At 59.0% G+C, this 22,335-nt stretch overlaps 1 protein-coding gene across 1 annotated transcript in view; it reads left to right on the top strand.

Moving 5' to 3' along the window:
• The window catches only part of LOC101540238 (cadherin-23), a 299,164-nt gene that overhangs the window by 177,337 nt on the left and 99,492 nt on the right, over nucleotides 1-22,335 (top strand). The window contains exons 10-11 of the mRNA XM_055132130.1: nucleotides 20,348-20,460; nucleotides 21,852-22,040. Coding sequence (XP_054988105.1) covers nucleotides 20,348-20,460; nucleotides 21,852-22,040 — 302 coding nt within the window. The remainder of the gene's footprint in view (nucleotides 1-20,347; nucleotides 20,461-21,851; nucleotides 22,041-22,335) is intronic.

Below are 22,335 nucleotides of genomic sequence, written 5' to 3'. Positions count from 1 at the left end.
CGGCTGCTGGCTGCCAGCATCGTTGGCCCATAGGCCATCACTCTGTCATCTTCACCGTTCATCTTGCCTTCTCTTCGCCGTAGCCAGCTCCCTCGGCCCCTCCTCCTGGGCCCTCCCAGCGCCACATGTCAAGGTTTAACTGAACCCTCTCTGCCAAACCTCTATATCCATGTCAGAGAACATCCAGAGGTCCCAGAGGTTTGCAGCTGGGAGTCTTTGGGCACCAGGGTCCAGTCTGCTGCCACATCTGGGCCCCTTTCTGCCCGTGTGGCTCACTGCCCTCTCCGCCCTTCCACCTGGGTTGGCCATCCTGCCCCTGTCCCTCATGGCTGACCTTGAAATACCCTCCAGCCTCTGTCTCAGCCATCAGCCGTCTCCAGAGACTGGTTCTGCAGTTCCAGGTTCCTGCAGGACAGGGCCAGGTTAGCTGTCATAAGGCAACATCCACAAGCCACTCGGAGCGGCCATCCTGAGACGGTGTCCACCAAGCCAGGAGTGGGGCAGCCCCCAAGCCATCCCGCGCCTGTATAAAGATAACAGAGAAGCCAGTGGACTGAGTGGAGCTCCTCAAAGCAGGTGCAGTGGTGTGTAAACACAAAACAGGGCCAGCTCGGGGCTCTGTCTCTCCTGCTGCAGCGCATTAGGTAGTCTCGAGCCCTTCCCCCACCCCGGGGAGGTCGATGACGATGACGATGGGCAGGTGAAGGAAGGAACGAGGGCCAGGCTGGTTGGTCTCAGTTGCAGTTTATTCCATTCCCATCTCCACTCTCCTCTGACTCTCCTCCTGCTTCTTCCTACCGCATGCTCCTTCACTCTCCTTCTCACTCTGAATCTGGATCTGGATCTGGATCCCCTGGATCTGGCCCCCCAGCCCACTCTTTCAGCCTATTTAAATCCCCCAGCATGAGGGGTGGGGGCTTACACATAGGTGTGGTCACAATCAATAGGGGTGAAGTTCTTTCCCTCAGGGGATGCTACTTCTAGGACAGATTCTCTTTCAGCAGGACGACCCACCCAAGGGTGGAATCCCATGGGTGTGTTTCTCCTCTCCTCGTCCAACTAACAAATAAGCATTCATAATATTAATCATTTTGTATGGCCACAGTAAGAGATACATTAAGCTTATAGAATTGCTCTCCTGGGGTCATCTCAATCTCAGACTACAGTGCTCAGGCCAGATTAGTCTTTCCTATCCCTAGCAGGGTCCTAGTCTTGTCATTGCTTTTGGATCATGACAGCATTTGTCCATGATCAAACTCTTAACTTATAGTTAAGAATTAGGCATTTTGACCTGGCCCATCTCGATGCCAGGGTAGCTCACAGCTTGCCCTGGGTCTCTTCGGTCCCTCGTTGGGACCCTGCTTTTGGGGTGCTAGGAACTAAGGGCAACTGAGGCTTAAGTCGAGAAAGCAGATGCCCGGGAATGAATAATATTCTAAGACAATTAAATCCCAAGTTACAAAAGCATAATATTAACTGTCTTCCTTTGTCCACACAAAAAAGGACATTGCTTTAAAATAAACTATTCAAAAGACATAAGGAGATGAGAAAGGCAATATTTCACTCATACATATAAAATTATAGATTTCTGAGGAATCTGACTTTACAAATTAACAGAGTCTGATTAGGGGGAAAAGCTGATTAACTGGTTGGAGAAGAGAGCATAGAGAAATGGTTACAGATAGACAAAGGAATGGGAGTGACTCAGGAGCACTGTGATGGGTGTGACCCGATAAACCTAAGCTCCTTGTGGCAAGGGGGAAAGGACAAAGCAGTGTTACCCTACACAATGGGAGGTCAGAGCGAGAGCACTGCAGGGAGGGCACTTGTCTTGCATGCAGTCAACCAGGGTTTGATCCCTAGCTTCCTATGCGGTCACCTGAGCACCAGCAGAGTGATTCCTGAGCACAGAGCCAGGAGTAAGCCCTGAGCACCACTGGGTGTGGCCTGAAAAACAAACAATAGCAAAAGCAAACGCAGTGTAAATATGAGAGCTGATATGGGCAAAGGGCCCCCACAAGTCAGAGGAGGAAGGAGGAACTCGCGTAGTGGCCGGTGTTGGTATGCCAGCTCACTGATGAGGAAAGCTGGGGGGCAGAGGCCACACAGGGGGTAGGGCACTTGTTCTGCACACAGCCCACCCAGGTTCAGGTTTGATCCCTGGCACCACAGAGGGTCCCCCAAGCCCCGTCAGGAGCGATCCCAGAGCAGAGCCGGAAGTAAGCCCTGAATTCTGCTGGGTGTGGTTCACAAACCAGAAAAAAAATTTTTTTAATTAAAAAAAGAAAGAGCTCAGAGCCCCAGAGCACATGGAAGAGATGAAAAATTGATCCCTGTGTAAGGATTTCTAATTCATAAAGAATATAGTGGCAACATTAACAACCGGTGACACGTAGGAAGATTCTGGCAACAAATAAAGCCATCAGGGGGCTTGTCCTTAGACTGTAGGAGCAAAAAGTCTGGGAAATTCTATAGACAATTGGGCAGAAGGTCTTCCCAGAATGGAGACGGACCCCCCCCCCCATGCCTGTAGAGCAGCTGAAACTGACCTGAAATCTGAGAATTGCAAGTGGTAACTGTAGCCCCAGACCCTTCTCACGCCGGCCTGTGAACTGCCTTCTCAGCTGCTTTGCAGAGGCCTGAAACTAAGCATGCGTCTTACAGGATACTGATGCAATTCAGTTTGAATCTTGCACTCTTCCAATTCCACTGATGTGAAATATTATCTGCCCCCCCCCAGAATAAAACAAAACACCGCTGTCTTCTCATTAGCAGACCTGTATTACAGGCCACTGTGCCCAGCTGTTATATTTGGAATTTTATTAAGAATTTTTCCAGCCCCAGGATATATATTCTTGAGGACGTTCTCCCCTTCCCTTTGCTCCAGTGACGCAGCTGTAGTGTCCAGGGCCACAGGTTGAGTTGTGATGTCCCCACGCTCAGCCCCAGGCCCACGGGGCCACGTGTGGTTCACTGTGGGGCTCACCCTGGCTGTGCCACTAGGTCTCACGGCAGCCACGTGCTCAGGGTCACACTCGACACGTGTGGCCACACCAGGCGTCCGGCTCACAGCCACTCCTCAGCCCCTCGATAAAAAGCATTTAAGAAAATTTGTTTTCCGTCTCGTTAAGATAGCAGCGACATACGTGTTTCAGCTGCGTCTCTCGACCTGTGAAGTCAAAAATCTGACCAGCCTTTTACCGAGAAGGTTTGCAGCCTTGCTAAGTTATACTCTGTCAGAAACCACAGGCTATTACATTCCATCACATGCAGTCACTGCTTTTGTAGGTCAAAAATGACTCCGAGTCAGCAGTTTCCTATAGTTCGACTTAAGAGTTGTACATACAGCAAAATAGGTAAATCTTTAAAACTAGTGTCAACTGGTAAAAGAAATAGCATGGGACAGTGTAAAACCATGTCTGTAAGTGAAGAAACATAAAAGTTACGGTGGGTACTTACCAACAACTCATGCATGGACTGGGGCACCCAGAGAGGCCCGGAGCTGGGCCTCAGTCGCAGGGAACGGGCCCTGGGTGGGGACGGAGGAAGCCCACAGAACACCACTTGCTAACACTGAGTGACCCCAGGTGTCTGCCAGTGCTTAAAGCAATGTGTGTGTGGGAACTCTTTCCTCCTGTCTGCCTCTGGATGAGGAAGCTAGTCACGCTGAGGGGGGGCGGGGCAGGGGCTTTCCCCAGGCCCCTCGGAGCCAGGATTTGGACCCAGGCAGTGTTGGCCCAGCTTTGGAGACAAAATCTGAAGCCCAGTGCAGTTAGTGTAGTGCGGGGGCCAGAGAGATGGCGTGGCTTGTCTTGCACGAGGCCGACCCGGTTTCTATCCCCGGCACCGCATAGGGGCTCCCTGAGCCCCAACAGGAGTGACCCCTGAGTGTAGAGCCGGGCGTCAGCCCTGAGCATCGCTGGTGTGAGCCCCAAACAACACACACACACAGACACACACAGTGAGTGTAGTTCCCTGGGTGTGGGTGACCCCCTGGTCTCAGAGAGCAACCCCCTTGCCCCTGAGTCCCAGCGTCCCGGTCACCCCTTGGTACCAGGAAGCCCCGCCCGATTCTTTCCCATCCCCTTCCCCAGAATTCAGAGCACCGGTCTCGGCTCCTCCCTCCAGTGCCCCAGGTGGGGACCCGGCCCTCCCTGACCAGCCAGGCAAGGCCAGCATGGAGCAGAGCGGGGGACAGGGAGGCCGTTTGCCCAAGAGACAGCCCCCGCCTCCCTCCGTGTTCGGCACCCCCCCAGGGGCCCGTGTCCTGGGCGTGTAGGAGTGAGGTGGGACAGAAACATGGCCCGGCCTGTCGAGCTTGGCTGCCCCAGAACCTTGCCAAGTCCCTCCCTAACTCTGAAGAGGGGGTGTGCTTCGTAGCCCATGCCATTGCCCGGGAAGCGGCGGGGCTGGGGGCTGCTTCTCATTGTCAGTTCTCAGGAGAGAGAGGGTCCGGGAGAAGCCTTGCTCCCTCTCCACCAACTCACCTGCGAGAACGCAGGGGCCCGGCCCACGCTGACCAGGCCACCGGCAGCACGGCCAGCAACTCGCGCCAAGCCACCGAAGACCCAGGCTGCATCCACGACCTTTCTGCCTGCCCCCACCCCCCCACTGCCAAGTCTCTGCCCGTCTGGCCACCCGGCACCCTTGTGTCTCCCGGGCTCCCGGGCCTCGCCATCTCTGCAGGGAACCCGGGCTCAGAGCAGCCTCCCCGCACCACCCGCCCGGGGCTGCTCTGATGAGCACTGGTTTTTCCTGGCTCCCTGAGTGGGACCTTCTGTTTGGGGGCGGGGGGCTCGCACCAGGGTGGGCCTGGCAGGGAGAGAGGGCTGGCATGGGGCAGGAGCAGGAAGCCGCTGTCTCCGGTTCCCTTGCAGCGGGAATTCAGGTGGCCCTCGGCTGCCACCCGAGCCTGCCAGGCCTGGCTCTCGAGAGCGGTCGGTCGTGGCTCACGCCTCCTGCAGGCATTCTTGCTTCTGCCTCGCCCCTGCCAGGGCCTCGAGGGGCAGGTCTGTGTGAGTCTGCGCTCGGGTGCGTCCCACGAGGCCACCCTGCCTCCGTCTGTTATTCCCATTTTATAGATGCGTAAACTGAAGCTGATGGCCAGCGGGTCGGTACTGTGTGAGGTCCCGATTCTGCCAGAAGAACTTGCCCGTCCTCTCGAGATGGGCAGTGGAGGTGGGAGGGGAGATGAGGTGAGGCTCCCCTGGGTGGGCGTGGGGAGACAGTGCAAGAGGCCTCGTGGTTGGGGGTCAGAAGAACCCATGAAGTGCCAGAACTAGGGTGGGCCGTGTCTGCCAAGGGCGGGGGCCGGGGGGGACAGGTAGGGTTTGTGGAAGGAGCCACAAGGTTCTCCCTGGCTCCCCGAGGCTGGGGACGTTGGGCCTCCGAGGTCCCGTCTTTGTTTGAAGGACAGATAATTAATTGCACAAAGTAATCCCCGGCACAGCGTGGCAGATTTATGGAGACGGCTCTGTCCCGGGAACTCTGCCTCCTCATCCGTCACCTCCCAGGCCTGGTGAGTGACTCGTCTACCCCAGGCCCCGCGCCAACAGGAGTTTCAGCGCGGGGAGCTCGCCAGGTGGAGGGAGATTGATGGAGAATCACCGGGGGTGGAGCGGGGGCGGCCAGGGCTGGGCGGAGCAGAGCAGGGCAGACGCCCGAGGCCTCCCCCGACCCAGCCCGTCACACCCCCTCCCTGCCACAACTCAGGGGCCCGGCTGCCCGGGCTTTCCCCCACAGTCCCCACCCAGCATCTGGTCCGAGCCTCCCAGGTCACAGATGAGGAAACTGAGGCCCGGTGCTAGGAGCGAGCCATCTGTCTCTCAGGCACGCCTCAGCCCTCCCCTCACTCCTCCTCCCCCAGCCAGGATAAGTCCCTGGTGGGACTTTTTCAGCCCTTCACAGAACAGTGGTCTGTGTGGCCGGACCACCCAGAGACGGGGCCGGCCGAGCCTGGCCACCTGCCCTCAGGGGGAGAGAGAGGAGGGCAGGGCCCTGGACGGTAGGGCGGTCACTTCTGGCCCGTGTCGGCTGGCACCTTGGGAGCTGTCCCCCAGTGTGAGACAGGAGCTTAGGAGAGATGGTCACCCTCGCCACACCTGTGCACCAGCATTCCCTGGGCCCCGCTGAAAGCCCCCAGTTTCGACCCAGGCTTGTGAACCACTCGGTGGGCATGTCTCTTGGGCCAGCTTCTGGGACCAGGAACGAGACAGGTGGGAGTGTTGCCCACCTGGAACTTACAGTATAAGGAGAAAGAAAATAAGCACATGAGCGCACAGAACAGTTTGACAGAGTGACGGCTGTTTGCGAGAAAATAAAAACAGGGGATTATGGAGAAGGATTGAGCTGCAGTGACTTAGTTGGGTGTTTGGAGAGACGCCATTTGAGAGGGGCCTGGGCAAGGGTGAAGAAACTTGTGGAGCCACAGGAGAGGAGGAGGTGCAGAAGCATACAGTGGAAACCACATGTGCAAAGGTCCTGAGGCAGAGAGGGGCAGGTCCCATTTAGGAGACAGGAAATTAGGAAAAGAAGTTTTTAATAGTGTGTGATGGGGAGTGAAATGTGAGGGCAGAGAGCTTGTGGGGACTGGCAATTTAGGATCCAGCAGGCCAGGGTGAGAAGCTGGGCTTTGATTCCATTTCCTCCGGGAAGGACCAGTTTCTGTGGAATATCCTGACCCGGCAGAGACTTTGTAAAAGATCAGAGGCTGCAGAGATGGCTCAGGCTGCTGGAGCTCGGCCTTGTCTGCAGGAACCCCGGCTTCCTTCCCCAGCACCGCCTCGTCCCCTTAGGACTGACCCCTGGGCACTGAGTTCAGTAGCAGCCCTGAGCGCTGTTGGGTGTGACTCGAAACAAGCAATAAATAAACAATAACAGGCAGGAGGAATAGTACCGGGGTTAGGGCGTTTGTCTTGCATGCGGCCAACCCTGGTTCAGTCCTGGCACTGCAGACGGTCCCCCGAGCACCTCCAGGAGTGATCCCTGAGCACAGGGTAGGAGTGAGCCCGAGCACCGCCCCACACCCCACACAGACACAAGCAGAAGATCCCAGAGATGCTGAGGGCAGGAGGAGCGTGCAGGCCTGGGGCAGAGGGAAAACAGCCTGAGTGTCTGTCCCATGGCCACCTTTGTCCGTTTGTCTGACCAGCCACGCCGCCCCCGCTGTGGGCACCCACCCCTCTCCTTCTGGTTCTGGCGCCTCCTGTTCCCCCTGCCCCAGCCCTCAGGGCCTGGCACCCAGCTTGCATCCAGTTCCAGGCCGGGAGCAGGCCGAGACTCCCCGGGGTGGGGGAGGCCCGCTCACCGCCCCAGAGCCAGGGCAGCATGGCGGCAGGCGGGGCTGCGCCACCTGATGCTGTCCCCCAGCCCGCGGTGACACCGAGAGTCAGCTTTCAGCAGCCACAGGAGGGACAGGCACGTCCGCGCAGGGCTGGGGGCAGTGGGTGCCGGGTGCAGCTCGGCGCTGAGGTGCTCCTTGGGGCCAGGCAGAGCTGCTGCCTCCCCTCCAGGGGGCTGGGACCCCGGCACTGCCGCCGGCATCAGGGGGAGCTTTGCCGCCCGCTTCTGAAGTGCCCTTCACAGACTTGGGGGGCTGCCCAGGCTGCGGCCCTCCAGCTCGCGGGCACCTCCCGGAGAAGCTGCCCCGCCCCACAGGAGGGGCCCAGAGCCCGGCTGGGCCTGCAGTGGGGAAGGGGCCGGAAGCACGCGGCCCTGGGGCCTCTGCTCCGAAGGGGATTTCGCCGAGGTTTTAGCTGGTGGCCAGAGAGGCGGGGCCATCCCTAACCCCGCTGCTCGCCCGGGGGGCCCAGGGGACAGGCACACTGTGTACCCTTCTGGCCGTGTGCTCTGCCCGCTCATGCTGCAAGGAAACAGGTGCCAGCCACAACCTCAGGACACAGCGTGGCCGCAGATGCTCCAGAGGACGAGGGCTTCTGGGAGAGAGTGGGCAGGCCGCCCAGATGACACGGCCACCCCCCACCTCTCACCCGCCAGACACACCGCTACACCATGTACGTCCCCATACACCACAGTATACACACACTCTACACCATCACATCCCTAATACAGCACAATACGCACCACACACACACACACACACACACTCTACACCATCACATCCCTAATACAGCACAATACACACCACACACACACACACACACACACACACACTCTACACCATCACACCCCTAATACAGCACAATACACACCACACACACACACACACACTCTACACCATCACATCCCTAATACAGCACAATACACACCACACACACACACACTCTACACCATCACATCCCTAATACAGCACAATACACACCACACACACACACACACACACACTCTACACCATCACATCCCTAATACAGCACAATACACACCACACACACACACACACTCTACACCATCACACCCTTAATACAGCACAATACACACCACACACACACACACACTCTACACCATCACATCCCTAATACAGCACAATACACACCACACACACACACACACTCTACACCATCACACCCCCTAATACAGCACAATACACACCACACACACACACACACTCTACACCATCACATCCCTAATACAGCACAATACACACCACACACACACACTCTACACCATCACACCCCCTAATACAGCACAATACACACCACACACACACACACACTCTACACCATCACATCCCTAATACAGCACAATACACACCACACACACACACACTCTACACCATCACACCCCCTAATACAGCACAATACACACCACACACACACACACACTCTACACCATCACATCCCTAATACAGCACAATACACACCACACACACACACACACACACATACATACATTCTACACCTTGGACATCCCCATACACCACAATACACACACACTGTACACCATGTACATCTCTTATACACCACAATACACCACACACACACACACACACACACACACACACTCTACACCATGCACATCCCCATACACCACAATACACACCACACACACTCTCTGCCATGCATATACCCCATATACCACACATATATAGCACACACTACGCATCCCATATACCACATGTACTCACACAACACACATATACACCCCATGGACCATACATGGATACACACTATACAACTATACATAGTATATATACCCCCTACACCGCACATACTTTATGTACCGCATACATGTGGCACATCATACACACATGTGCCACACACTGTCTGCACATTTTACCTCGCATGCACCGCACACACACTTCCTCAGAGAAGCAAGGCTGGTGTCGCTGGCAGACGTGGGCCAGTGTGTCGGTAGTAACGTGTAGTCACGTGCCCTGTGTCCGTACCGATGACAGCTGTTGACATTTCACCGTTTGTACTTCTGGTCTCTTTCCTTTGGGTTCTCGTTTAAGAAATGGGACGTTTGTCACAGACACTTCGACACTTCGCAAGCGTCTCATTCTGTCCCTCCCTACGCCTGCCGGAACTTGGCTTCTGCGGAGAGCGCTCAGAGTGGATGTCTGACCCTGATGCTGGTTCTGAACTGAGTCCCCAGCTTCCCTGTGGTTGGTCTTTGGTAACATTAAGACATCACGTGCAGGCTGGAGCCCTGGTGCTCGTTTTGCACGTGGCTGACCTGAGTTCGATCCCCAGCATCCCATGGGGTCCCCTGAGCACTGCCAGGAGCTCCTGCGTGCAGGGCCATTCACCTGTTTAATGACCGTGTTTGACTGCAGTTGAGTCTTGTGTCAGTATATTTATTTGTTATGTAGATACACAGGAAGTGTACTCCATATTTAAAGGTGAGCTGGAATTTTCTCTAATAATGCCAGAAAAAAACTGTTTGGAGGGAACCCATCGTTGGCTCCCCCACCAGCCCACACCTGCTTGCTGGCCATAAAACTCCCAGCCCCTGACCCCCAGGTCCCCAGGGGAGAGATCTGGGCTCTCACAGTCTGACCTGGTTTTCCACCTCGGAGAGACGCCTCTAACTTGCAGCCCAGAGACCCTGCAGACTGGATTGGGCAGACGACCCCTTGGACACCGTCCATTTTCTCCCCAGCCCTGGACATCGCCCCTTACAGGGACTCTGTAGCCAGTTGTTGCCATGGTGCCTGGCAGCCCCCGAGTGCCCACATGAAGCCCAGGCCAGGGTCTCTGTCGGCATGTCCCATTCATCCAACCACAGAACTTCCCCCGTGCTTCATGCATCCATCAGAGCCCCCAGGACACTCTGGGACACCCTGTTCTCAGATCAGGGGACCCCGCCCCCGCTGTGTCTCTCCTGAGAGACGTTTGTCATCTTTTCAGCACACATGACTCAATGTCGGTGGAACGTAAATGTTTGACGGTTTCCACTCTGTTGGGTGGGGTCTGTGCTTAACTAGGTCTGTCGACTTTCCCTCGCTCATTCCCTGACCAGAAACATCTGCTTTGATGTTACACTCTGAGTCACTGACCGCGGCTGGAAACCCTTCCTGCGGCAGGGGGCCGGGCACGAGTCCCGGTGGAATCTCCTAGACGCAGTGATGAAGTTCAAACCTCAGCTCCACCACTGACCAGCCCTACGACTGGGAGCCATGTCTCAGAACCCCTCCAGTTCCAGATTGTCCCTGGGCTGGTTGTGAGGTTGAGCAGCAGAATCTGTGCCGAGTGCTGAGAGAATCGAAAACACCCGCCCGGACTCATGGAACACCTGCTGTGAGCTGTGCCCAACTCCTTTCTTTGCTGCCTCCTCTTCCACATCAGCTCTCTGAGCACTAGCAGTTGTAGGAGCAGCATCGGCCCTTTGGCAGTCAAGGAAATGGTAGCCCAGAGAGGCTCAGTAGCTTGCTCATCATCACACAGCTTATGAGGAGCAATGCTGAGGCTTGGATCCTGGTCGTCCCTGGTACAACACAGGAAAATCAGATCCAGAGGAAGACATGATCCCTGGGTCCCTGGTCAGGTTTGTGGGCCTGAGAGTGACCTATTCTTAGGGTGGCCCCTGGGCACTCGCCCTCCTGCCAGAGGTAGGCGTAGAATCTCACCGGAGCTGGGGGTTGGGCAGAAGTGCTGGAGGTCAGGCGCTTGCCTTGGCCGTTGCTGACCCTGGTTTCTCCTGACCCCATATACGGTCCCCAAGCACTGCCAGGAGTCACCCCGAGCACAGAGCCAGGAATAGCCCCAGAGCACTGTTGGGCCCCAAACTTGACAAAACGCAAAATACAACGTCAAAGACTGGAAGAGCCTGTGGGGTCCCAGTTCCCGGAGGCCCTGGGCACCCTGCCCGTCCTTTGCTCTCTGCAGTGTTCACAGGGGAGCCTCAGTGGACTGAGGTTGGGCGGAGAGCAAACCGAGTGCAAAGCTGTGACACTCCATCCACACTCCCCGCTCGCCCCTCATCTGACTCAGCCGGGCCCCCTGGCTCTGACTGGGGCCGTTTCACAGACTGCAGGAGTGTGTGACGGGAGGCTCGGCCACGAGGGCCAAGGCACTCGCGTGTCCTGTGCCGTGGAAGCAGCCCCCACCCCCACCCCCCACTTTAGCCAGGGAGAGCTCAGCCCCGGAGTGGTGGGGACACAGGCCCAGGGTCCCCTCCTCATGACCCAGCGGGGGGCAGGCTGAGGGGAGCTTGGCAGCCCCGGAGCGCCCACCCCCAGCCCCGTGAAGGTGACCGTCGGGCGGCCCTGCCAGCTGGTGGCCCTTCTGTATGAAGATAACTGTGTCCGGGTCGGCTCCCTGAACCTTGGCTGACCACATCTATTTCTGCGCCGCGGTGCCCTGGCGGAGCACAGCCCGGCCCGTAAATCACCCGCTCCTGGGGCACCCACGCGTCTCCTTCCCAGACCTGAAAGTCACCCGCTCCCAGGACGCGGGGTGCCGCTGAGGGTCGGGGGCCCTGGAGGGAGGGGACGGGGCGGGGTGGGGGTATTCCACGAGCACCCTCTGTTCCAGCGCCAGGCCCGTCGGCCCCTCGGTCCGCCCTGCAGGTCCGGGAGGCGGGTGTCCTGGCTGTCGCGGTTGGGCGGAGAGCAAACCGAGTGCAAAGCTGTGACACTCCGTCCACACTGCCTGGCCGAGGGTAGCGGAGCTGGAACTTGAACGTGGGGCTCTGTGGCACCTGAGTCTGGCCAGGACCTGAGCCTGGCGCTTGGGACGGTCACTTGGGACGGTCAGGAAGGCAGGAGCCAGGAGGCCCCGGGCTTCAGCCCAGCCGGCTCTGGCCTTGCCCCCGCCCGCCCTCCTCACCCGTGGCTCTGTCTCATGTCTTCTTGTTCCAGACAGGTGCACGCACTTCCCCCTTCCCCGGACACCTGCTATGGGCCTACCCTGTGAGTGGGGCCAGGGCTGTCATGCACAGTGGGGAAACTGAGGCACGAAGGGGCCCACAGGCAGAAAGCCTGTCTCCTAATGCCGCAGAGTCCAGCTTTTCCGTACGTGTGCTTCGTGCGCCTCTGGGCTGCCCAGTCTTCCCCATTAGACGGCGGGCCCCAGTCCTCCCCGTTAGACGGCGGGCCCCAGTCCTCCCCGTTAGACGGCGGGCCCCAGTCCTCCCGTTAGACGGCGGGCCCCAGTCCTCCCCGTTAGACGGACGGCGGGGCTCCCCACGTACCCCGCCCGTGCCTGGACAGAGCGTGGGGTGCCTGGCGCGGATCCTGAGTTCTCCTGGGGCAGAGCCAAGCCCCCTCCTGCCCCTTCTCCTTGGGCATCTGGTCGCTGTTCTCTTTGTTTTCTTAAGTGCCCTCCTCCCCCTCCGTGCTCGCCCCCCGCCCCCGCCCCTGGGCCCGTACAAGGCCTTTCCGATCATCTAATATCATCAAGTCTCCTTGCGCGGACAGAGATGGCTTTATCGGGGCCCGTAAATCTCGGGCGCACTGACACTCCGTGTGTGGAACCCCAGGTGAGTTATGAAGGTGCCCGCGGCACACCGCACAGACAGCCCTCGGGCGCCCCCTCAGAGGGGCCCGGCCGAGAGCGGCCAGCAGGGTTGTGGCCCCCCTGCCCAGGCCCTGGCGGTCAGGCTTGCCCCCCTCCCTGGGGTCCTGGCTGCACCAACCCCCTCACCCACCCTGGAAACTCGGAAGCTGTGTTTGTCGAGCCACCCCCGGCAGTGCTCAGGGTTCCTCCTGGCTCTGGCTCGGACATCACTCCTGGTGGGGTTCAGGGGGCCATACGGGGTGCCAGGGATCGAACGCAGGTCAGCCACAAGCCAAGCAAGAGCCCTGCTCCCTGCACTACCTCTCCAGCAGGCTGAGACAGTCTCCAGCAATTTAACATTTTTAGCAGTAACAGCAAGTCTCACAATGGAGACGTTACTGGTGCCCGCTTGAGCAAATCGATGAACAACAGGACGACAGTGCAGTGCTATTGTGAGTCTAGTTTTTGAACCATCATCATCATCATCATCATCCCATTGATTGTTGATTTTCTCAAGCGGGCGCCAGTAATGTCTCCATTCATGCTAGCCCTGAGATTTTAGCAGCCTCTCTTTACTCGTCCTTCCCAACGGTGCCACATAGGAGGCTCTTTCAGGGTCAGGGGAATGAGACCCATCATTGTTACTGGTTTGGGCATAGGAATACGTCACAGAGAACTTGCCAGTCATGAACCATGTATCGTGCAAATACACTCTTGTGTGACACCTTAAAAATGGGTGTGACTCAAAAGTCTGTCTCTCCCCATCACAAACACCTGCGATGTCCCTGTAGTGGCTGAGTGGGTTTCGTGTCCTTACGTGCCTCCTCTCCTGCTGGCTGCTCAGGTGTTCCCTCTTCCTAACTGAATGTTCCTGTGGCGAGCATTCTAGCTCTCCCTGCCGCCACACCCAGGATTTTTCCCTTTAGTTGGGGAATTCCTCTGGCTGCAGAGAACAGATTTTTCCAGAGATGGGGATGTTTTGATGAGAGCCATGGCCCCCAGCTATGCCTCTCTGATCCCCTCAGCACCCCCAGGACGCCAGGGCTGTCTACGCCCCGCCTTCCCGGGGAGCACCGCCCGCCCTGAACATAGTACCTCTGACCTTAGCTACTCAGTTAACTTCTCCTAAATTGGAGCCAGTGATTAGCAATTAATTATCAGGAGAGGTCAGCACTTAATTGCTTGAGGGGCTTGTTGAAGTTTTGTGAACTTCCTCGCCAGACCAGCAAACTACAGCCTGTCCCTACGGGGGGAACCGGGAGCCCGTTTCTCTGACTGGACAGTATTCACTGGAATGACCAGAGGCCTCGCTGCGCAGCACGCATCCCCGTGGCCACTTCTGGAGGCCACGTTGCCCCGACGGGGCTGGCTGCCTGCTCTCGCAGCTCCCAGAGCAGCCGGGATGTGGGACACTCTAAAGTCACTCAGTCCATGCCCTGTGGCCTCACAGTGCCGTCCTGTCCAGACCACTCATTCATTCATTCACTCAGAGACTTCATCAGCAAACTGCTGTGTGTTACCAGGCCACTGGGTGGGGGGGGGAGCCGGTCCCCCTCTCCTGAGTGTTCCCTTTGCCAGGGAGGTCATGAAGAGAGAGGGCCGCGGTGCCTGCGTGCTTGGAGGGAAACAGGGTAACGCAGCAGCAAGCGGTGGGGAAGGTGGGAGGGTGGGGCGCGGGTCGCCTCTGTGAAGGTGACGTGTGAGTCGGGATCTGAATGCAGATGAGGCTTCCGGGCACCACCACCACCACCCCGCCCCGACTCTGGAGGGGGCTCGGCTCAGCACCCCCCCCCAGGGTCCCTTTGGGCGGGGGCAGTCTGCCCTCCGCCTCGGCTTCTTCCCGGTTGAAAGCCCGGTAACCCACACCGCTGGCTGCCATATGTCAGAGGTCTGAATGCAGCAGGCCAGGTGCCATCCGGGATCCTGGCCCCTTTTGTCAGCAGGCAGCTTGGCAGCGATTCTTAATTCATAAGCTATCTTGTCCAAAGCCCCCATCTCAAGGTGGCGCCCCCTTTTCATGATGCAGGGATCCGTTCTACAGCAGACAGAATTCCATGGACAGAGCACCATGCCGAGAGCTACCCCTGGTGGGTTGGAGAGGAGAGTGCAGGGCCCCGGGGAGATGTGGGCCTTCAGCAGACGGCCCCTGCTCCCAGCCACCAGTTCCCTGCAGTCTTGCTGGGCCTTCCTTCCCACCTCCATAAAAACGGGGACGAGGGGCGAGGGCATGGATTCGCTAAAGGAGAGCTGTAAACTCGGTGGAGTACTATGCAGCAACAAGAAAAGATGGAATCGACTGTTCGCTGCTGTGTGGGTGGAACTGGGGCTTTGTGTGGAGTGAGAGGGTCAGATGCTGCTCTGGGCTCATCCCCAGGATACAGGGCATGAAATCAGGGAATCCACACCGTCCAGCGACCACAAACTGCATCACAAAACGCAGCCAGGTGGGGGCGGGAGCTTAGACCAGAGAGGACTTGAGGGCGGGTGCCTGGGTGGTGGGGTAGTGCAGGACATTAGCCCCATTGTTAACATGTCACCTGAACTACAACAACCATCCAAAACATGGGGGCCCCACCTGGCGATGCTCAGGGCTTCCTCCTGGCTCTGCCCTCAGGAATCACTCCTGGTGGTGCTCAGGGCACCGCACAGGATGCCGGAGATGAAACTAAGGCTGAACACATACAAGGCCAGCACTCTGCCTGCTGTGCTACGTTCCGGTCCCATCAAAAGTGTGTTTGAAGTTGTGCCCACAAGACACTCTAACAGGTGCCGGGCACAGCACGTGCTGGCTGTTGACGGCAAGTCTCTCCGGCTCTTTCTGGATGAGCGGGTCCTCAGCCCGGGGCGGCACGACCACGCTGGCAGTGTCCCGCCGCGGGGAAGGGGCAGGGGTGATGCCCTCATCCACCATATGCCTCACACGTGGTCGGTGCTTCACGTCTGTGAGCTCCCGGGAGCCTGGGCAGGAGCCATCACCCACACCTCACACACGCCGAGTGGCCGAGCCCTTGCCGGCACCCAGCTCGTCTGTCTGTCTCTCTTGCACAGTCCGTGGGCTTCCCTCGGGCATCTGTGCAGTAATAGACTCCGGGCGGGGAGCACGGCTGAGAGAGAGACCCCAGAGGGATGGGGTGCAGATCCCAACCTCGCTCCCTTGCCCTGTGCCTGCACTCGGGGTTCAGGACCCCCCACATCCTCTCATCTGGGTCCAGCCGCTGGTCGGGGGCTGCTGCGAGCGGGCTGAGCTCCACATCCGTGGCTGTTTCCTCCTGTCCACGCCCCTCCCCAGGGCCAGACTCGGGGTATGCGCCGCCCCCACCTCCCCCCAGGACCCCCCTGCTCTTCCCGATGCTGCAGGGCCCGGGTTAGCCTGCGACAGGAGGGTGCTGAGCCTCGTCCCGGCCCCCGCGTGCCCCCAGCTCCCCAGGCCGCGGTCTGGGTATGAGAGCGCCAGCCACGCCCGGGGGCTGGGGGTGCCCACCTGGCACTGTGCGGCCACGGTGCGGGAGGTGGGCCGGGAGGGGAAGGACGGTGCCAGCGGCTGGCTTTCCCCTAACTCAAAGGGCTGCAGGAGCGGGAGCGGAGCAGACAAAGCAATTGGGAGTCATCGGCCCGTGTTCCCGCACGCACCGTCAGCCGCTCGCTCAGATGCCCCCCGCCCAGACCTGCAGCCGGGGTCGGGATGCTGCCTGCAGATAACAAGGGCACAAGATGGGGTGACGAGGGCTGCAGGCCAGGGGAGGGGCGCCCGGGGAAAGGAGAGCCGTCCATCCAGCCCAGTCCGTCCCAGGGAGAAGAGGGCGGAGGGTGAGCACAGGATGTGTCGGGGCCACAGGGACCACCTCCTCTCCCTCCCCAGGTTCCAGTCTGAGCTTCTTGCCCCCGCCCCTCCCTTCCAGTCTGCCTCTCCCTCTGTCTTACCCACCCCCGGACCGTGGGGCCTTTGCTCAACTCTGCTGCGCCCTCTAGCTGCCGCTGAGCTTCCCTCTGTGGCAGTTTTTCTCCCCAGTAGTTCCTGCCTCTGCTGTGCCCACTTCCGCAGGCACCTGCAGCTCTAACACGTCCTTCTGTGTGTATGTCTCTGTCTGTCGGTCTGTCTGCCACTGTCTACAGAGACAGTGTGTCTCTCTCTGTCTCTGTATCTCTCTCTGTCTCTGTATCTTTCTATCTCTAAATCTTTCTGTCTCTCTCTCTCTTTTTTTTGCTTTTTGGGTCACCCCTGGCGGTGCTCGGGGGACCATATGGGATGCTGGGAATCAAACCCAGGTCAGCTGCGTGCAAGGCAAACGCCCTCCCCGCTTTGCTATTGCTCCAGCCCCATTCTTGCTCTCTCTTGTTCTTTCTTTGACTCTCTCTTTGTCTCTCTTTGTATATGGTCTGTCTGTCTCTGTCTCTCTGTTTCCCTCGCTCTCTGTCTCTTTGTCTCTATCTCTTTCTGTCTCTGTCTCTCTGTCTCTCTTTGTCTCTGTCTCTCTCCCCTGCCTGTGCTAGTCCCCCTCCTGCCCCTGTGCCTCTGTCACCACCTGTCTAAGCTTTCCACCTCATCCTCGCTGACTCCCGGGGGCTGGCCGAGGCCACCTTCCCGGTGCCCCCTGACGTCCCTGCAGTCCCCTGTCTGCTGTCAGCTCCTGCCTGTAGTCATGTCTCCCCACGAAGACCTTCCTCGCCAGCACCACGTGGACGTTCTGCCACTAACCTGGTCGTGGAGGAATGTGCTGGAACTTTCTAGAACATATAACGTGTATTTCATCAGGGCTTCCTCCTAGAAAAGGCACCTTGTTTGCCAAAGGGCAGTGATCGTGTGTGTGTGTGTGTGTGTGTGTGTGTGTGTGTGTGTGTGTGTGTGTGTGGCTCCCTGGCTCCTGGCACAGTGCAGGGCGGATGCAGATACAGGAGTAGGACCAGTGTCCACGAGGACGGGTGGGGACTGTGATGCCAAAGTGAGCACCAACCATTGCACAGTCACGTGGCCTGGGGCCTGTTCTGTTTGGGGGGTGAGGCCACACCCAACGGTGCTCAGGGGTCACTCCTGGCGCTGCTCAGGGGACGCTGTGGGAAGGTGGGGATCAAGCCCGGGTCACTGCAAGGCCAGCGCCCTCCCCGCTGAGCTTGGCTCCGGCCCGGGGCCGTGTCTTTGAGCCTGTTTCCTGGGTGTAAGGCGGGTGTCCCCCTCTCCAGCCTCGGGGGGATGGAGGCACTGGTTTCGCCAGGAGCTCCGCCTGCTCCAGGCCCGGCCCGTGTGATGCTGGCTTTGCCGTGGCTCCTGCGGTTTAAAGAACGGGGAGAGATGGCGGCCCCACCCAGCGCCCCCACCGCCTCCAGATGGGCCCACACGCTGTCCTGCTTCTCTGGGGACACTGGGAGGGAGGCACAGTCTCCAGGGCGCCGGGCCCCTCCCCCACTGCGCCAGGGCCGCACCTGTCACCCAGGGCTGCCTCTCCGCCCAGCACCTGTCTGCTTACCTGAGCAGGTGAACGGCGTCCTGCTGAGCCTCCCGGGCTGCGGACCCTGGGGACTTGGCTAAGCATGAGCGCAGGGCTGAGGCGGGCAGGGTGCTGTCAGTTCCCGGCACAGAGGAATCCTGTAGGAAGAGGCTGCTGGAGACCCACCCGAGAGTGATAGAGAGGGTAGGAGACCCTCCCCGAGGGGGTGGTAGTGGGGGTAGGAGACCCACCCCAGGGGATGGTGTGTCTGGAGACCCACCGCAGAGGGATGTTAGTGGGGGCTGGAGACCCTCCCTGAGGCGTGAGGGGTGCAGGGCCTGAAGGCAGCGCCCCAGGTACAGGTATTCTGGCTTAGCCTTGGCCTAGGACCCCGGCAAGCACTGGGTCCCTCGGTGCTGGCCTTCCTGGCCAGAGGAGGGCTCTGTGCCTCCTGCCGGGAGATGGCTCTGGGCGGGGCCTGGGGCGGGGTGGCCGTCTCGTGGATCCCAGGCAGCCTAACCCTGTGAGGCTTTCTGTGTGGCCGGCTCTGTTCCTCCACTGCTTCCGCCAGAGAGGCGAGGGCCTTGCTGGCCACTGTCCACCCTGTGGGTCTGCCTCCAGAGGCACGACCTCTCCCCTCTGTGCCGCCTTGGGGACCCTGCCAGCAAGTGCTGCGCTGTTCATACACGTGGTTAACAGACAAGGAACTTTCCTGTGAGACTTTGCATTCTTTACACACCTGAGTAAAGAGTAGGAGCTCACACAGCAGGTGCTCACCTGAACCTCACACCTGCACACAGTAGATGCTCATCCAAATCTTGGGTCCCCGCCCTCAGTAGGTGCTCGTTTAAGTATCACACTCAGCACACAGTATATTTCACACCATGCACAGTAGTACCAGTCAAGGTCTCATGGCCCTACACACACGGTAGGAGCTTTTTTGAGTCTTGGACCCTGCACATAATAGGTGCTCATCCAAGTCTCATAGTAGATGCTCATCTGAGGTGAACAGGTAAGTTCATGAATCCTACCCATCAGTCCAGATGACTCCCTGTGGGGTGCAGGCAGTGCTGGCGAGGAGGGGAGTGGAGCCGGTCTGGGCCCTGGGCCCATGGCCCTTGCTGCCTGCAGTTCTGGGAGGTCCTGATCCATGGTTGGCAAGAGGTTGGGTGTCGGGCTCTGCTGCGTGGGAAAGGAGCGTGTGCTTGTATGAGTTGCACATGGCCAGTTTCGGTTTGATCCCCAACACCCCATATGGCGCCCCCAAGCACTGCCAGCAGGATTCCTGAGTGCAGAGCCAGGGGTAACCCCTGAGCATCGCCCCCACACCAATAATAACCATCTTAATGCTGAATAAGTACTTCTTAAATTCTTAAAATTGGATTTTATGCTTATTTCTATTTATCATAAAAGGAAGTTGTGTTACTGACATGCATAAAATTAGAACAGAGAAGAACAGAGCAGTGGCAAACAGACTAGAAACCAGCCTTCGGAGAAACAGAGAAATGAGACTAGGTCCCGCCTTGCCCGCGGGTTCTGTGTGGAGCAGGCTGCAGGCCGGCGGCTCAGGCTGCCGGGGGTCCGAGGTCAGGGCTTGGGGGCGGGGGCAGCCTGGGAGAAGCAGGGCCAGGGGCCTCTGTGGGGGTCTCTCCCCAAAAAGACTGACCCTGTTCCTTGGGTCTCCACTTGTGGGTGCTTCGAGCCCCCTCCACTCGGGGGTTCAATGTTTGAGCCTCTGCATTCTGGGGAGGGGTCGCACATGGGCCAGAAGCCCCTCCCTCTGTGAAGAACCTCGACCTGTGTTCATTACTGGTCAGCACCAGGTCAGGACCTTTCCCTGGACCCTCAGGGAGAGGAGAAGTGGGCGGGGCGGGACCTTGTCCCCGTGCTGTCCACTCTCCGGGCCGCGGGCTCCCGGGGGCTCCAGGCCTCCTTCCCAGCCCCCCTCAGCTAGAGCATGTTGAGTTACTGCCGTGCCCCCCGGCCAGGCCTGCGGCACCGGGATTCCTCCTAGTCTCCCTCCCACAGGAAACACCAATAGCATCTTTGCCCTGGACTACATCAGCGGGGCGCTGACCCTGAACGGCCTGCTGGACCGCGAGAACCCCCTCTACAGCCACGGCTTCATCCTCACCGTGAAGGTGAGTCTCAGGGCCCACCGGGCCGCTGCCCCCTCCCGCCATCCCTGTCCACCTGCAGCCCCGCCCCCGGGAAGCGGCAGAGGCAGCATTTCACAGACTGTCCACTCCGCCTGCATGGGGGGGCTTCGTCCCTGTTCCAGGGAGGACTCGGCTGCCCGTGCTCCGTGTGCTCACGCCACGACTCCGGCTTCGTGGTGGAAGCCCCGAAGCTCTTGAATGCCCACCCCAGCCCCTTCTGGTTGCCCCCAGAGCGAGCAGCAGAGAGAGGGCGGGCGTTGGGGGGTCCCAGCCTGCCCCCAGCAGCCACACGCCATTCATGGCTGACTCTAATTAAAATCAATGGCTTGCTGAGCCTTCGCTGGGAAACCCATTTCGGGGTATGGATCCTGCCTGGCCCACAGGGGTCCTTCCCAGCCCCAGCCATCGATTGATCCACGGAGCGGGGAGTGGCAGAGTCAGAGGAGGGGCCCTGGGAAGGGGGCGGTGCCCCCAGCTGGCCCCTGCCGGCCTGCAGCAGCCCCGAGTACATTAGCCTTCCCAGGCCCCTCCCCTCTTTCCTCTCCACCCACGTAGGAGCCAGCTGGGGGTGAGGGTGGGGGTGTGCACTGGGGGTGTGCTAATGCCGCCTTCCCCCCCCAAACCCCAGTCCAGCCTCTGGAAGCGGCGCCCACGGAGGAAAGTGCCACCACCAACTCACTGTGGGCCGCTGAGCATCTTTGCTTCCTCACCAGACACCCTCCAAACCCGGCCAGTTCAGCCGGGGCTCCGGAGGCTGGAGTGGGAACGGGGGCGTCTGGTGCTGAGACAGGATCACCCGGTCTCTGGGTCACACTGTGGCAGGGGCCAGCCCCGACTGCGCTGAGCCGAGCTCCACTCTCAGCCAGGGAGGGACTCAGGCATCTTTGCACACCTGCCAGGAGGTACATTCCCAGCCTCAGGGGCGTGGCCTGCCAACCTGAATAAAACTCCACTCTTGGGGGCTGGAGCAGTAATACAGCGGGGAGGGCACTTGCCTGGCACTCGGCCAATGGGATTTAATCCCCCGCCCCCCACTGGGTCCCCTGAGCCCCGCCAGCAATGTCCCTGAGCACCACCAGGTGTGGCTCCAAACAGAGCAGGAAACTCTCCACTTCGAGGAGTGTCAGTCTCCCCCTCCCGCCCTGTCACTCCCCACGGTGGCTTCTAGAACCCCACTGCTTGCGTTTGACACCTTCTCCTGCTGTGTGCCCAGGCCCCTCGCCGCCCCTGGCTCTCCCGTCAGGGACGTTCCTGGGGTCCCTGGCAGCAGGTCTCCCTCCCGGGGTCTCCTTGGGGAAGCCCCAGTAAGTGCCAGCTTTCCCTGTGCTTGAGGCCACCGCCCTGACCCCCCTGGGGCTGTGGTCTGAACACAGGGCACGGAGCTGAACGATGACCGCACCCCGTCGGACGCCACCGTCACCACCACCTTCAACATCCTGGTCATCGACATCAATGACAACGCCCCTGAGTTCAACAGCTCCGAGTACAGCGTGGCCATCACCGAGCTGGCGCAGGTCGGCTTTGCTCTCCCACTCTTCATCCAGGTGGTGGACAAGGACGAGGTGAGTCCGGAAATGCAGGGCCCGTGCGGACCCCTTGGAGAGACCCGGCGTCTCTGGGCTTCACTGCCCCGTGGGAAAACTGGAATCACACATGGCTGTTTTTCCTCTTCTCTTTGAGGGTGCCCAAGGCTGCACACATCAGTAGTGCTTTAATTTGGGACTAAGCCTCTTCCCTCCCCCCAAAAAATATTCAGCACCTACCATCAGTCTGCAGTTATCTGTTTAGAAATGGGATTTGATTCGTGATCACAGTTCTAATCCAGTATCATAAGGTCTACACACGCAAAAGAAGAGT

The sequence above is a fragment of the Sorex araneus genome, chromosome 3, assembly GCF_027595985.1.
Source record: "Sorex araneus isolate mSorAra2 chromosome 3, mSorAra2.pri, whole genome shotgun sequence".
Lineage (NCBI taxonomy): Eukaryota > Metazoa > Chordata > Mammalia > Eulipotyphla > Soricidae > Sorex > Sorex araneus.
This window is presented reverse-complemented; position numbering and strand designations above follow the sequence as displayed.